Genomic DNA, 17,346 nt, shown 5'->3' on the forward strand with positions numbered 1-17,346 from the left:
TTTTACTTTTTTTTGTGTGTGTGCACTCCACGGCATGCAAGATCCTAGTTCCCCAACCAGGGATCGAACCTGCGTCCCCTGCAGTGGAAGCGTGAGGTCTTAACCACTGGACCACCGGGGAAGTCCCACTCTTATCCCCTTTTCTGTCGTGCACAGGAGTCAGAAGCATGCAGCCCACCTCATAATTATCTGCTGCAACGCCCGCCTCTGGGCGTTTACTTTCTGGGGTGACCTAGAGCTCAGGCAGGGACCAGTCTCATCACTTCTGCATCCTCTGGTGCCCAGTTCACAGCCGTTATTACTAACAGTTCCCACACACCGAGTCTACGGCACACTAAGCACGTCCATGCTGGACCCCCCCCTGCAACTGTGGACCCACTTATGTCCAGTGAGGACACCAGACCTGGCCTGCCCCTGCACTCCCCAGAGGGAGGTGGCCCACTCGGGCCCATAGCCTTTCTCTTTCCATCTGAGGGGGGGGGGTCCCAGTGAGAGCCCTGAGGGGAGCTGGAGAGATGCAGGACTGGGGGCAGGGGGTACAGTCAGGGCTTGTGATTGTGTGTGTGACACAAGGAGAGACACAAGCAGAGAGACAAGGAGACCGAGACCCAGAGACACAGGGAGAGAGGCAGAGACAGGCAGGTGAACGAGTCGAAGACGGGACCAGATGAGACACAGAGGCTGACGGGGCTGAGGTCTCCACGCGGCAGGAACCACAGCCCGGGCCCCTCCACCGGGTGTCAAATGAACGCGTGGCCCGTGGTAGGGAGGAAGTAGAAGAGGTGGGGCTTGGAGGGGACCCTGTGGGTGCCTGTCCCCTCAAGACCCAGCATCACCTGGGATGTCCTCGGGCTGGGCCTCTGCTGGGAAGCCCCACTCCTAAGCCTCCGTCTCGGCCAGAACAGCCATGGTCCTGGTGGGAGCAGCGGGGGGAGGCCGGCCCAGGGGGGACAGTGGCTCAGGGAGAGTGAACTGTCCCAATGCAACGCCCTCTGGCGGGATCTGCAGTGACTCTGCACAAGTACGGGGCTGGGACAGTCAGCCCCGCCAAAGGGCGCTTTTTACCAAACGAACGCCAGCGGCCATAGGCACTGAGCGCCAGCTGTGCGCGCACCGGATTCCAGGGGCAGCGAGGACGAATGCTGGGAGCTGCAGGCGCTGAGCCATTAGCTGGGGGGCGTCTCGCTGCTCCGCTTCCCTCCTCCAGCCCACTGCGGGCAAGCGACTGTGCCTCTTCCTGCCTCAGTGTCTTTTATAAAACGAGGCCAGTGACGGCAGCCCACCGCACTGCAGCCAGCAGAGACTGAGTCCTGCGCACCGAGGTCAGCCCGGGGCCCTCAAGCACGGCGATTGCTGTGTAGACATCCTCCGGACACCTGGCTCCTCCTTCTGTGATCCACAAGCCTCGGCACCTGGAACAGGGCCCACGGCACGGCAGGTGCCTGACAGAAGTTCACCGAATAGAAAGGGAATCACGCACGTCCAAGCCCTCAGCCTGAACCCCTGTGAGCCCCATTTCACAGAGGGGAAGCGGGGACCCGGCTCCAGGCCACGGAGCTAGCAAGCAACACCGCCAAGGTACAAACCCAGGGCCGCTAGGCTCCAGAACCCATGGTTTCATTTATTTTTAAACGTTTTATTCCGGAAATTTTCCATAGTCATAGAACAGAAGCAAAAGCCAAGACGGGGCTATGATGAGCCCCACGTGCTGTTGACTAGTTTTGACAACAGTCATTCACCTGGGCCAGTGATGCCTAACTTGGGGCAACCTGGCCGCCAGGGGACATTTGGTAATTTCTGGACACCTTTTTTTTTTTTTTTTTTTTTTGCGGTACACGGGCCTCTCACTGCTGTGGCCTCTCCCGTTGCGGAGCACAGGCTCCGGACGCGCAGGCTCAGCGGCCATGGCTCATGGGCCCAGCCACTCTGCAGCATGTGGGATCTTCCCGGACCGGGGCACGAACCTGCGTCCCCTGCATCGGCAGGCGGACTCTAAACCACTGCGCCACCAGGGAAGCCCTGGACACCTTTTTGATTGTAGCAACCAGGGGGATAGTGCTACCGGCATCTAGTGGGTGGAGACCAGGGATGCTGCTAAACACCCTACAATGCACAGGACAGACCCCACCCCAGAGAATGGTCTGGTCCCAAATGTCAACAGCGCCGAGAGTACAAAACCCTGATTTGAGTCCAGTCCATGCTCTCAACTCCGCCCTCTCCAAGTGCTGCAGGAGTTTGGTCTACACACTGTGAGAAAGGGGAGAGGCCTGTGTCATGATATGGGCACCTGGGAGGGCAGAATCGCTCTAGGAAGGGTGACCTTGAGAGTGATGCTCTGGTTAGAAAAGTGGGTATTGGGAGCTGCATTTGTCAACACTTCACATAAGACTGAGGAAATTTCAAATCCTCAGAAAATAAGGATGCCCTATGGAGAGTACTTGGAGAGGGCCCCACCGAGTGCCTCTGCCGGCACTGCCTCTGGGGAGAACCAGCCCCTTTCGAGAAGAGAGCTGGTGGCCAGCCCTGGGCTCTTGTAGTCCTCACATCTGCCTGCTCAGCACAGCCTGTAGCTCTCCAGGCCAATCCCCGCTGCTGTGATATCGGCCCCCTCTCTCTCTCCCTTGGTAAAGGGGCATTGACCCTCCAGACTCTGTAGTAGACACCAATTTACCGTAGGTCTTTGCCAAGACATAGATGGAGGCCTGTGGGGCAACAGGCCCCCTGAGGAGACGTCTTTGAGGCTCTCAGGCAAGTTTTCAAAATCAGCGGATTTCACATAAAAACCTGCATCCCCAACCTCCCTTCCTTAAGAAAGAGCAAGGTCAGGCCACTCTGAGCCTTTGTTCCCAGCTGGAGGGGAGGGCACCTGCCTCTCTCATTGGCCACAGTCCCCACCCAGCCCCTGGGCCTCACTCAGGGCCCTACCTGATCCCAGGGTTCGAAGTTCGACCCCTGAGGCATGAAGAGTATGGGGCTCTGAAATTAAATGGGGCCAATGCCTACCTCAGATAAAATGTTCTAACTTCTCTGAGCCTCAGTTTCTTCATCTGTAAAGTTGACAGTACCTATGTAACAGGTGGGCGTGAAGATGAACCAAGCTAGGGCAGGTAAAGTGCTAGCTTGTGTCAACCCAAAGAAGAGCCCAGAAAACTGGCTGCTGGCACCAACACTGTCGTGACCACTATTAGTAAGTCAAAGATAATACAGTCCTTACCCTTGAGAAGCTCTTAGTCTTGGGGAACAACAGGTGAAAACACAGATGACTTCCCGAGGTGCTGTGCCAACAGTGGAATGAACAGGGGGTTGGGGAGTCCAGAGGAACGTTGCCTGGGGGAATCCAGGTGGCTTCCCAGTGGTGGTAACATTCAATTTAGCCTTGACCAATGAATAAACATTGCCAGGCAGGGAGCAGGGGACCAGCATATGCAAAGGCCACAGGCAGTGTCCACCAGGTCCAGGGATGGCAGGACTGGGCTTGAGGGTGCTCACAGGGGACGTCCCTGACAGTGGCGGTGCTCGGAGATGGTGCATTGTGTCCCTCCAACCAGAGAAGTTGGGGTGCTCCCACGTAGGCCTCAACAGTGCCCCCCCAAAATAAAAACTCCTCCTTGTGGTAAGGAACTTCCTCCCCACTCAAAATCTTAACAAAAATGCAACACTTAGAAAAAAATCTGACCCCCAAACCAGCCTGCCAGGGGCTCTCTGTCCCTCCCCTGCACATGTGCCACCAAATATCTGGAGGCAAACGAATCTGTTAACGTGTGAGTGCTGAGTGACTCCCTGAGAACCAGTCTGGGGGGGGACTGGCAGGGGGGCTGGGGACCAAGCACCACTCGGCCTCCATTGTTGCGTTAATATTTGCCATCTGCTCATGTTGCATTTTTACCGCAAGGGATGATGGGGGCAGAAGCAGAAGCAGAGGCCGCTGCAGGGCCGGGAGAAGGCGCCATGGAATCTCCTCTGCCTTCTTTGTGTTGCTGCCTTGCTAGGCCTCCACCACTGAGATAAAGCCCCGGCCAGGCTGCGCCTCCTTCCGGGAGTCACCCCTCCAGGGGGATTGGGCAGAAGGAGAGGGAGGGGGAGGGGGAGGCGGCCCCAGCCAGACAGAGCCTCCCCCTTCCCGGGGCGGGGCGGGGAGTAGGGGGGGGTCGGGTACAGAGCGGGGAGGGGAGGAGGCGCCCAGCCTGGCACTGACGACTCCTACAGGCCAAGCCTGGGCAGGACAGCTCCGCCCACAGCCTCAGCTACCTCCAGGAAAGCCCAGGACACGGCCCCAAGCCGCTGCGGAGAGAGGCAGGCATGGACACTCATCCCAGCTCTCCACAGCCTGGAGACCACCTCCAGAGAAATCTGGGGGACGGGGGCTTCCAAGGGCCATGGAAGCCTTCAGAGCATCCATTGACTAGTATTTATTGAACACCTACTGCATGCTTAGCTCGGGTAGGAAACTCAAATGCCCACAGGCAGGTAATGACAATGGGTGTCTTGGGCCAGATGGCGGCTCAGCGGGGACACTGCTCAGGGGCCGAGACCTCTGCTTTTTCAAGTGAAGCCAGAGGTGTACATTCTTCTGTGAAATTCGCTTTTCTAAATGCTGGCAACTAATTCAAATTAAACACATGCATATTAAACATATGCCAAGCTGGCCAAAGAACGTATGTGGGTGGGGCAGACTGGGTCCAGGGACCTCCAGCTTCAACCTCCACCTTCTAGGTTGTGGTTCCTGCACTCGGGAAGATCACAGAGAGGGGGAGAGACACTGAACGAGGTCTAAGCTGGATCCGATTCTGGCTCTGTTGCCTATGCTGTGTGACCCTGGGCAAGTGAACGGCCCTCTCCGAGCCTCAGGTCCCTTTCTCAAATGACATCATTTACCTCTGGGGCTGTTACGGGAAGTCGAGACGAGGCACCGAAAATCCTACATGAATGCTCTCAATACGGCCACCACGGTTGCAGCAATTGCAGATGTGTTCGTCACGCTGCTCCCAAAAGCCGAGGGCTCCTGCCGCGGCTGGTGCAAAGTGAAGGAAGACGCCACGGGCTTTCCACTCCTCCCTGGTCCCAAATGCCTCTGAAGGGGTGGGGCCTGTGGGATGCAGGCCATCAGCCTAAAATCCAGAGCTGGGGAGTGTGCTGGGTGTGACCCACAGGCGCAACAGATTTCTTTTCCCCAAGATGTTTAACATTTAGAAAAATTGGTTGCTGACTTTTAGACATTAGAAGATTCATATAAAACTCCACATGCCCAGCTTTCTCCCCAAAATAGAAAAATCTAGCCATTCTTGATCCCATTTCTGCAAGGCTGCTTCTGGAAATCTCCACTCCTATAGGTAAGGCAGGGGCTTACAGTCCCCACCGCTCCTTATGTCTCACACTTGGCAGACACACTCATTTATGTTACCAGATCGCCCCCTGGGTATGTGTGGGGTGAACAGGTGAGCCGGGCAGCCCCAAGGCCACAGTCCACCCTGGCAGCCTGGCTCTGTGCGGTGTCAGGACTTGGGCCCAAGTGGTTTTGCTATTAGCCAGAGAGCCTTCCTTGGAAAGCACCTGACTGTTATCCATTGGAAAATTAATCAAAATGACGCCTCGAGGGACTTCCCTGGTGGCGCAGTGGTTAAGAATCCGCCTGCCAAGGCAGGGGACACGGGTTCAAGCCCTGGTCCGGGAAGATCCCACATGCCGCGGAGCAACTAAGCCCGTGCGCCACAGCTACTGAGCCTGCGTTCTAGAGCCCGCGAGCCACAACTACTGAAGCCCATGTGCCGCAACTACTGAAGCCCGTGCGCCTAGAGCCTGTGCTCCACAACAAGAGAAAACACCGTGATGAGAAGCCCACGCACTGCAACAAAGAGTAGCCCCCGCTCGCCGCAACTAGAGAAAGCCCATGTGCAGCAACGAAGACCCAATGCAGCCATAAATAAATAAATAAATAACGTTATTAAAAAAAAAAATGACACCTTGTGAACAAGATGTTTTGGCTCGGCGGAAAACAAACAGCGATCTACAACTTAGTGCGGCTCTTCTGTGCCCCTGGGTGCAGGCCCCGAGCAGAGGGCCTGGCGTGGTCAGAACACCTGTGGCAGCCACTTGGCCGTGACCGGGCCTGGACTGAGGGGACATGGGGCCACCTGACGTAGTCTCCACACCCCTCCAAGGCCTGCGGCTCGTACAGCTCCACCTCCATCTCACTTTCGCTTCCACATATGTCTGAAACCGTCTCCAGATGTGAGGGGCCCTCTGTGTGCAGAGACAGGGCTGCCTCCTCAGGCAGGGTCTCTGGGACCCAGACACATGGCCAGGAGACCTGGGCGCCCTGACTGGAGCGCCTTTTCTCTCTTCCAGTTGGACAAAGGCCCCGAGACCCGGCAAGGCGAGGATTCCAGTGAACTCAGGGCACAGCATGAGATGTTTCCAGGCCGAGGAAACGCACTCCTAACTGTTGAACACTGAGGCTTGAAGGGCACCCATGCACCCTGCTCAGCTCTCATGGTCAAGTCTAAACAAGACATCGCTGACCCCAAATGCCAGCCTTAGCTCAGGGTAGAGAATGAGCCCTGGAAATTCCCCAAGCAAAGCAAATGTACCAAGTCCCTCCCCTGCTATGAACCCTTCCATGGCTTTCCATTGCCCTTAGAATAGTGTCCAGTCCCCCTGTGTGGCCTGAGACCCCGCCCACCCAATCTGGCCCAGACCTCGTCTCCCACACTCCAGCCCCCTGGCTCAGTCCCCGTGCTGGACTTCCCGCTGTTCCTCAGGCACCAAGCTCAGTCCCACCCCAGAGCCTCTGTGCCTGCATCCCCGCTGCTGGGTGCGCCCTTTCTTCTGATTTCAGGCTGTTCTCACTCACCATCCAGGTCTCAGCCTACACGGCCCTTCCTCGGAGGCCATGCCTGGTTCCCTCAGAGCAAGCCAGGGCCCTCTTTAGAAATGACTAGCTACTGAATTTTCTTAGGATTTGGTCATTGCCTCTATTCTTCCACTGGATACATGCTTCCTGAAGTAAGAGATCACAGCTCTCCCCCAAGGCAACAGAGTTAGGAATGTGGGTCCATATCCTGATGCCCAGCTGTGTGGCCTTGGGCAAGTTACTAAACCTCTTTGTGCCTCAGTTCCCTCACCTGTAAAACAGGGATAAAAATAGCACCTCCCCCGTGGGATATTGAGGGTTGAGAACAGCGCCTGGCGCTGCAGGGCTGGCTCTGTCACCACTACCGATACCTGCTCACCGCTGAGGGATTAGGCAGTCCGTCTTGAACCGTTATTTAAAGGCAAAGCTGGCTTTTCAGACCCACCAATTCTCAGAACCCTCCGTCTGAGAGTTCTGGAGTCTTTTTCTTCTTTTTCTCCCCTCTGCTTTAGTGGAGGAGGCCCTCTTCATCTCACATCAAATTGAAACCAGTTTTCTAGCAAGCAGAGCCTTTCTTGGTCAAGCCCGTGTCAGCCAACTGACAGTTAAGCTGAGGCCTGCAGAGGCTAAGAGACTTACCCACAGTCACACAGCTAAAAAAATGCCGCAGCGAAAGAGAGGTACAGTTCTGAGTTAAAATCTTGGAACATTTTAAAAATCAATGTAAAAGTATAGTTGAAACCTTCTTTGCAGTACAGCATGGAAATATGGACCTTTGTACCATGAAAATATGTATGTTAGCATTAAAACTGAAGCATGGAAGCATGTACATTTTTTTTTTTTTTTTTTTTTTTTTTTTTTGCGGTATGTGGGCCTCTCATTGTTGTGGCCTCTCCCGTTGCGAAGCACAGGCTCCGGACGCGCAGGCTCAGCAGCCATAGCTCACGGGCCCAGCCGCTCCGCGGCATGTGGGATCTTCCCAGACCGGGACACGAACCCGTGTCCCCTGCATCGGCAGGCGGACTCTCAACCACTGCGCCACCAGGGGAGCCCTGCATGTACATTTTTACGTCTGGGCGCAAAGGGCCCAGGGTGCCAGGCCAGCTCTCACCCCAGCCTGGGCACTGACTGCACGCTTCTTCGGCAGCTCAAGTCAGAGGCCAAAGGCCTGGCCTTTGCGGGGGATCTCGTGACGAGGAGGTACACTCAGGCTGGCATCCCCGGGCTGGCCCAGGCCTCGGCCAGCACCAAGTCACGTGGGCAGGGGCGGCTCTGGGCCTCTGGTGCTGGGGAGGGGTGGGGGGCTGGTGGACTGCTTCCCAGCCCCACTCCTGGTGTGTTGGGAGACCCTAGCCCCGGCGCTGCACACCCTCCCTGGGCCTCCCCACTACAGCTGCAAAGTGAGGAAGAGGAGGGAGGGAGAAAGGAGGCCAGCAGGGCAGGAGGGGCTGGCAGAGTTAGAAAACACACGGACCAATTTTCTCCCCATCTCTCTCCCTCCCCAGGAACTCCTGTCCCAGCTGATGGAACAGCAGGGAGGGTGGAAAACACACCCCCAAAGGTCCCTGCCTGGCACCAGAGGTGAAGGCTGATGGCCTCCTGCCTGGGTCCTGTGAGGGAGTCCCCACTGATCCCCCTGACTCTGGGAGGGCCTGGGGGCAGCCGTGAGTGGCCTATTTCCTTTTGGGGGGGGCTTCCACAGGAGTGGGGACAGGACCCCTCCACGCAAGAGCCCCTGCCCCACGCCAGCTCCCGGAGACGGAGGAGGGCGGGTGGAGGCAAGAAGGCAGAATCTGGGCTTGTGCGGAGGGGCTTCTCATGCTGGGGGGGCCTGGTGTGGACGCCCAGGTGCGGGCAGCAGTCAGTGAAGCGTCCACCTCGGGTGGGCACTGAGGGGAACCGACTGGAGACAGTGTGAAATCCGGGCTTGGTGGGTTCTTCCAGGTGGAAGAAACGGAGACCCATCTGGGTGCTCTTCAAGGACCCCACCCCCCGGACTGCAGCTCCAGTGGTCGGAACCAGGCCCAGAAAGACGCAGCAGGGCCAAGTGGTGCAGAGTGCCAGCTCCAGGCCCAGGTCTCACAGGTTCAAATCCCAGCTCCACCACGTTCTGGGTGGGCAAGCACTTCGACCCTTTAGTGCCTCAGTTTCCTCATCTGTAAAATAGGGACGGTGACTAGACCTACGTCACAGGGTGGGATGTGAGGTGCCTGCCGGGTCAGGGTCCCAGTACAAGCCATGACAACCATTATTCTAGAAGGGCCCCTCCAGCTTGCACCCCCCCACCCCGGTGCAGGTGCAGCGCTGGAAACCCTCAGGTCTGCACACGCATGTGCGCACACTTGCCTACATTGCCTGCTCCACACAAAGCCCTCCGGGGGCCAAGATCAACACGCCGGGGTTGCTGAATGACTCACCACCCCTGGCTGGGACGCATTTCCTGGAACAAGTCACTGCAGGTAGGGCTGGGGGGCCCCGAGTCTGGTAGAGATGAGAGGAGGCAGGTCCCCGCATGCCCGGCCACACCCCGATGGGATCCTGCAACAGGAGTGGGCGGCGGACCCCATTTCACAGCCCCACGGGCCTGAGTTCCAACCCCGGCGCTGACCTTGGATGCGCGACTCTCCCCCTCCAAGCCTTGGCCTCTGCCACTAAATGAGGACACTAGTGCCAACCACAAAGGGACAATTGTGCAGGTTATAGAAAAAGACTGTAAAGTACAGAGACCAAGGACCCAGCAGGCGCCACTGTTAGGATTCCTGCTGCAGACCACGGGCAGCCAAGGTCCTCTGTCCTTCCTCCTCCAGGGTGCTTCTAAGCCATCAGCGGGCACAGCACTGTGTGACCGGGGGGCTCGTCACCCCGGAACAGTCACCATAACTCAAGGGACCAAGGAGGCAGCTCCTGACTTCACTGAAAGGCAGGAGAGACCGCATTTGGCTGGAGAGGGGGCAATCCCAGAGGGCTTCTCAGAGGAGGTGGTATTAGCTTGGCTCTAAAGGATCAATAGGAGTTCCGAGATCATAAGATCGGTGAGGCCACTGTCTAGCTGCTACTGGCCTTGGGCAAGTCCCTCACCTGGAGGCAGGCAGGTAAGCAGCACATGCCTCAGGCAGGTGTAAGACAAGACAGAGCAGTGGGTCCTGGCAGGGACCGGAGAGTGACACCCAGGCAGGCATCCCGAGCCAAACAGAATGAGTTCACACGGGGCCAGAGTGGCAACACTGCAACTACTTCCGTTTCCTCATCAGTCAAATGGGGATAACGTTCATTCCCAGCGTGCACGATTGTTGGGAAAAGTAAATGAATTAACGCACATGAAATACCTCAGCAGTGCCTGGAGCATTGTAAACACTCGAAATATGAGCCTTTGTGAGAACACTAAGTGGAGGCAGGGAAGGGGGGCGTGCAGGAGGGACAGAGAGAACAGGGGAGCAGAGGGGGACCCACAGGCAGGGCCCAAGGACCAGTGAGAGACCCCACTGGGGGGCAGGACAGAGCAGCTGGCTGAGCAAGACCCCTTTCCGGGAAAGGGCAAGACCCTGGAGATAGGTCGACCAGGGCTCCAACCTGGCCTTGCCACTTGAGGCAGTGTGGCTTCAGACAAGTCCCTTCACCACCCTGAGCCTCGGTCTCCTCATCTGTAAAATGGGGAAATGATAAAAGTACCTTCCTCCAAAGACTGGCATGAGAACCAGATGCCATATACACCTTCACGATGACACAGGCACAATTTGCAGAGGAGGAAACTGATGCTGAGAGGGTGAGTGAGTTACACAAGGGGCAGATCTGAGGCCCAGGTGGTCTGGCTCTGGAATCCATCTGCTTAAAGCAGACCTGACATAAAATTATCAAATCCAGCTTAGAGTCGGGTTTCTCAGACTCAGCACTACTGATGTTCAGGGCTCGATAATTCTCTGGTGTGGGGGGCTGTCCTGTACACTCTAGGGTGTTTGAAAGCATCCCTGGTTGCTACCCACTTGCCTCCAGTTGTGACAATCGCAACATCTCCAGACACTGCCCAATGTCCCCTAGACTAGGGAATCAGTAAACCAGAAAGACAGAGGTGCTTAAACACTGAAGGTCTCTGCAAGGCAGGATCAGTCTGGCCTCAGTTTTTCCATCAGTAAAAGGGACACAATGATCCTTCCCTTCTTATAGGGAGGATCCCAGGAAAGCAGCGACGTGGGAGAGAGAGGCCTTTGCAAGCTGCGGGCTGGCTGCCCCTCTCACTGTCGCCTGCTTTCTGGTCTGCTAGAGGCTGACTTGTGCCTTGGGAAGGGGGACCCCGCCTGAATTCTGGAAGTCACTATGAGCACGTCCTTAGGTGTGGAAGGAAGGCACAGGAGGGCAGGGGCTGCTTCTATTCACCATGGTAACCCCAGATGGACCACAGTGCTTGGCAAACAGCAGCACTTACTAACTGGTGGGTGAGGAGGCGGGCAGTCACAGCACCGAAGCACGCGGCTCAGGGCAAGCAGGGGCGCACGAGGGAGGCACTGCAACACTCCAGCCACCTGGCCAGCTCCCCACCGGCCAGCCAGACACTGTTTCCTGTCTGCAGAAGCCAGCCGTGCCCTTTGAACTCCTGTTTCCTGAGCCCCTCTCCCTGCTCCAGGGTCTGGGAGGGGGCAGGGAGGTAGGGGATACTCACGTTCCTGAAGGCGGGGAGCCCCGAGGAGCCCAGCCACTTCCGCAGGGCCTGTGAGAGGGCCCCGTGGTCCCGCTCGGCCTGAAGCACGTGGGCTTCCAGGAAGGAGACGTGGTGCCCGACCATCTTGACAAAGGCCTGGTGGGAGAGGGGAAAGCAGTGATGCCACATCTGCGCAGACTGGGGTGTGTTCCTGGCTACCTCCCTCTCACCTGGCCCCATGGGCTCTGGGAGAGTTCAGGCAGCACCTGCCCAGCTGGGGGCACCTTCAGAAACCCTGACAGTAACAGTGACACCTCCCCCTTGGAGTCCTGGCCTGGCCGAGCCTCCACTCATGTCCTCTCACATTCTCCCCCAGTGACCCTCTGTTTAGCCTCTATTTTACGGAGGAGGGAAACTGATGCTCAGAGAGGATGGACCACCTGCCCAAAGTCACACAGCAAGGAAGTGGCAGAGAGGGGACTCAGGCTGCACAGCCTTCTTTATGAAAAATGGATTTTTTAGAAATCGCTCACTTTAATATTTGATGGATATTGGGGGAGTCTCAAACTCAGAAGCTGCCAAGGGGCAGGCAGGTGACAAGCGGGTGAAGTAGGATGAGTGCAGACTGGGTGAACTGGAATGCCGGGTTCCGGCCCCCAAGGGTCACTCAGCTCTGGGTCTCTAGTGCAGAACCTCCAATTTCAAAAGAAAAAAGAAGAGAAAAGAGAATGCTGGGGTCAGATTCTCTGGACTAGAATCCAGGTTCTATCACTTACTAGTTGTGTGCCTTTCGGCAAGTTACTTCATTTCTATTACCCTCAATTTTCGTATCTGTAAAATGGGAATAATAATAATGCCAACCTTGTTCTGCAGTTAAGTGCTTAGGGTATATTAAGAGCTCAATTAGTATCAGATAACATCATTTAAAAAGAAAAAAAAAGGACATTCAGATTTTATGGAAAGTGTCCAGTTTTTTAAAACATTAGCAATAATTTCACCATTTAAAAAAGTACTGTGCAGGCCCGGTGAAACTCATTTGTGACTTCTGGTGTGCCTGTGTGTTGTGTGCATGTGTTTGTGTGTGTTGTGTGTATATTTTTGTGTGTGCCCATATGTTGTGTGTTGTGTGCATGTGTCTGTGTGTGTGGTGTGTACATGTGCATGTGTTTGACTGTGTGCGTGCACTGCACATACACCCGGGAAGGCCGCCAAAGGTGGCGGCTCCAGTGCCATTTCAGACAAGCCCCCCTCTGCGGACCTCCCTGTTCCAATGGTAAAATGCAAGAGATTTTCTCGCACCAGGAAGAGGCAGGAGACCCTCTCAGTGCTGGGCCCCACGAAGGAGCCTCCCTTCACTGGATGGAAAGCCCCGGTCAGCCCATCCAGCAAGGCCCACCACCACCCAGCCCTGCCTCTCCCCGTGTCCCGCACACCAGCCACACAGGCTGCCCTTTTGTTCCTTGAAAACGCCAGGCCTCACCCTCCACAGGGCCTTTGCACCAGCTCTCTCCAGACCGGCAGCCCTTCTCTGTTCTCGATGGGGTGAACCCTGCTTGTCTCTCAGGCCCTGGATCCACTGTCCCCCTGACAGAGAGGCCTTCCCCAGCCACCTAATCTAACATGCCCCACGTCACTGCGGAGCCACCCCATTTCCCCGTCTTCCTAGTTCTCCTCTCCCTCTGAACTTCCTGTCTGCTTGTTCACGGTCCATCTCCCTCTAGATGTGAGTTCTGGAAGAGCAGATGCTGAGTCAGTGTTGTTCACAAGGCCACAACCAGGGCCTGGTCAGCTGGAAGGGGCTCAGCTGGATGGTGGAGGCATGAATGCATGCAAGCATGAATGAATGAATGAGTGCGCACACACGAATGAATGTATGGATGGATGAATGCATGCACGCGTGAATGAATGCACGCGTGCATGGATGAATCAATGCACACACAGGAATGAATACATGCAAGCATGAATGAATGAATGAGTGCGCACACACGAATGAATGTATGCATGGATGAATGCATGCACACACGAATGCACACATGCATGGATGAATCAATGCACACACAGGAATGAATACATGCAAGCATGAATGAATGAATGAGTGCGCACACACGAATGAATGTATGCATGGATGAATGCATGCACACACGAATGCACAGATGCATGGATGAATCAATGCACACACAGGAATGAATACATGCAAGCATGAATGAATGAATGAGTGCGCACACACGAATGAATGTATGCATGGATGAATGCATGCACACACGAATGCACACATGCATGGATGAATCAATGCACACACAGGAATGAATACATGCAAGCATGAATGAATGAATGAGTGCGCACACACGAATGAATGTATGCATGGATGAATGCATGCACACACGAATGCACACATGCATGGATGAATCAATGCACACACAGGAATGAATACATGCAAGCATGCATGAATGAATGAGTGCGCACACACGAATGAATGTATGCATGGATGAATGCATGCACACACGACTGCACACGTGCATGGATGAATCAATGCACACACAGGAATGAATACGTGCACGCATGCATGAATGAATGAGTGCGCACACACGAATGAATGTATGCATGGATGAATGCATGCACACGCGAATGCACACATGCATGGATGAATCAATGCACACACAGGAATGAATACGTGCAAGCATGAATGAATGAAGGAGTGCGCACACACGAATGAATGTATGCATGGATGAATGCATGCACACGCGAATGCACACATGCATGGATGAATCAATGCACACACAGGAATGAATACGTGCAAGCATGAATGAATGAAGGAGTGCGCACACACGAATGAATGTATGCATGGATGAATGCATGCACACACGACTGCACACGTGCATGGATGAATCAATGCACACACAGGAATGAATACATGCAAGCATGCATGAATGAATGAGTGCGCACACACGAATGAATGTATGCATGGATGAATGCATGCACACACGAATGCACACGTGCATGGATGAATCAATGCACACACAGGAATGAATACATGCAAGCATGAATGAATGAATGAGTGCGCACACACGAATGAATGTATGCATGGGTGAATGCATGCACACGCGAATGCACACATGCATGGATGAATCAATGCACACACAGGAATGAATACGTGCAAGCATGAATGAATGAATGAGTGCGCACACACGAATGAATGTATGCATGGATGAATGCATGCACACGCGAATGCACACATGCATGGATGAATCAATGCACACACAGGAATGAATACATGCATGCCTGCATGAATGAATGAGTGCGCACACACGAATGAATGTATGCATGGATGGATGCATGCACACACGAATGCACACGCGCATGGATGAATCAATGCACACACAGGAATGAATACGTGCATGCCTGCATGAATGAATGAGTGCGCACACACGAATGAATGTATGCATGGGTGAATGCATGCACACGCGAATGCACACGTGCATGGATGAATCAACGCACACACAGGAATGAATGCGTGCAAGCATGAATGAATGAATGAGTGCGCACACACGAATGAATGTATGCATGGATGGATGCATGCACACACGAATGCACACGTGCATGGATGAATCAATGCACACACAGGAATGAATACGTGCAAGCATGAATGAATGAAGGAGTGCGCACACACGAATGAATGTATGCATGGATGGATGCATGCACACACGAATGCACACGTGCATGGATGAATCAATGCACACACAGGAATGAATACGTGCAAGCATGAATGAATGAATGAGTGCGCACACACGAATGAATGTATGCATGGATGGATGCATGCACACACGAATGCACACGTGCATGGATGAATCAATGCACACACAGGAATGAATACGTGCAAGCATGAATGAATGAATGAGTGCGCACACACGAATGAATGTATGCATGGATGGATGCATGCACACACGAATGCACACGTGCATGGATGAATCAATGCACACACAGGAATGAATACGTGCAAGCATGAATGAATGAATGAGTGCGCACACACGAATGAATGTATGCATGGATGAATGCATGCACACGCGAATGCACACGTGCATGGATGAATCAATGCACACACAGGAATGAATACGTGCAAGCATGCATGAATGAATGAGTGCGCACACACGAATGAATGTATGCATGGGTGAATGCATGCACACGCGAATGCACACGTGCATGGATGAATCAATGCACACACAGGAATGAATGCGTGCAAGCATGAATGAATGAGTGCGCACACACGAATGAATGTATGCATGGGTGAATGCATGCACACGCGAATGCACACGTGCATGGATGAATCAATGCACACACAGGAATGAATGCGTGCATGCCTGCATGCCTGCATGCCTGCATCCTCAGCAAAAAGACACTGGATGAACACAAGATGGTGGCACTGCTGTGCTGCCGCCGCCCTGTGGTTCTGGCTCTGAATAAGCCACATCAAGTGTGCGTGTGTGTGTGTGTGTGTGTTGGGGGGCGGGGAGACAAGGAGCCACAGGCTGGGCAGCTTCCCCGGGCCTTGCTGGGCCTGCACATCTGGTTGTAAGACACAAAAGAAAGTTCTACAGTCCCTCCTCCAGCCGATTCCAATTTTACGCTCCCTGCGCTAATATCGATGTGGTGGGGAGTATGAGGGATGCTGAGGAATGTGCGCTCACGAGGTTGGAACCGCCTCCAAAGTGCCTGCCAGAGAGGGCAGCCCAGCCAGGCCGCAGCCAGGGAGAGGCCGAAACCTGGCCAGGAAAGCTGATCCGGGGAAACTGGAAAGACGCGGACACGCATCCACACAGAGAGGGGAGGAGAGGGGACAGGAGGGTGACCGCTCATCGGGACCCCCCTCGGGTCTACAGGTGACTTCTGTATAATGTTCTCTACAATGAAAATGAACCACTTTTATTATCAGAAGGGAGGGAAGGGAGGAGGGAAGGAAAGAAGGAAAGCGGGGCAGGGACGAGAGAGAAGGGAAAGTCACATTGTTTTAAAGTTTATCTGTGAGTCCTGATGCATCGGAATCCTTGTGGCAAAGGCCCCCAGACTCAGAGCAGGGCCCAGTCCAGAAAGGGTGCCAACGCCAGCACTGACTTTTGCAATCCCAGCTCCCCACTTCCTAGCTGTGTGACCTTGGGTAAATAACTTTGCCTTTCTGTGCCTCAGCCGCTTTCTCTACAAAATAGGACTAATAATGGGACCTTCCTCCTGGGGCTGCTGTGAGGGTGAAGCAAGCTCTTTCAACTAAAGCACTTAAGAGTCCCTGGCTCATAGCAGGTGCTCAGTAAATGTTAGTTTTTTTCTGGCCTGAAAGGTCACCCCCATGGTTCCCAAGCCTCCCCGCCCATGGGTCAAACTGATTTGAGAGCTGAGTGGTCTTGGGCTCCCTGGAACCCCCTGACATGTTAGGCCCTGGAGCCCCCAGTCGGCTGGGCCGAGTGATGAGCAGGCATCCCAGATTCTGGCTCTCAGCCTGTGGGCAATGGCCACCGCCATAGTGATAGCCTGTCCTCAGCGGGCATCTACCAGATGCCAGGTGCTGGACTAACACCTTCACGATGACACAGGCACAATTTGCAGAGGAGGAAACTGATGCTGAGAGGGTGAGTGAGTTACACAAGGGGCAGATCTGAGGCCCAGGTGGTCTGGCTCTGGAATCCATCTGCCTCAGATAGGGGTCTGATCGGGTCCTAAGTTTTATTGTTCTCATGTCACATGCAGCTTAGTGGGAAATACATATTCTCCCATTTGCCTTGAAATCCATGACCCTCTTGGACTAACTTTTTCTTCCTTTTAATGGAGACCCAGTTACAGAGAAATATCTCTAGTCTAAGGAAAGCAGCAGTCCTGG

General features: G+C 54.6%; 1 protein-coding gene across 2 annotated transcripts in view; it reads right to left on the minus strand.

Annotated features, from left to right (window-relative positions):
- Positions 1–17,346, minus strand: part of BCAS4 (breast carcinoma amplified sequence 4) — a 63,649-nt gene that overhangs the window by 17,336 nt on the left and 28,967 nt on the right. The window contains exon 4 of one of the 2 annotated variants that reach the window (XM_082643526.1): positions 11,505–11,639. The exons of the other annotated variant lie outside the window; for it this stretch is intronic. Coding sequence (XP_082499652.1) covers positions 11,505–11,639 — 135 coding nt within the window. The remainder of the gene's footprint in view (positions 1–11,504; positions 11,640–17,346) is intronic. 2 annotated transcript variants of the gene reach the window in all.

This window comes from Mesoplodon mirus (genome assembly GCF_964341445.2).
Source record: "Mesoplodon mirus genome assembly, chromosome: 15".
In the NCBI taxonomy this organism is placed as follows: domain Eukaryota; kingdom Metazoa; phylum Chordata; class Mammalia; order Artiodactyla; family Ziphiidae; genus Mesoplodon; species Mesoplodon mirus.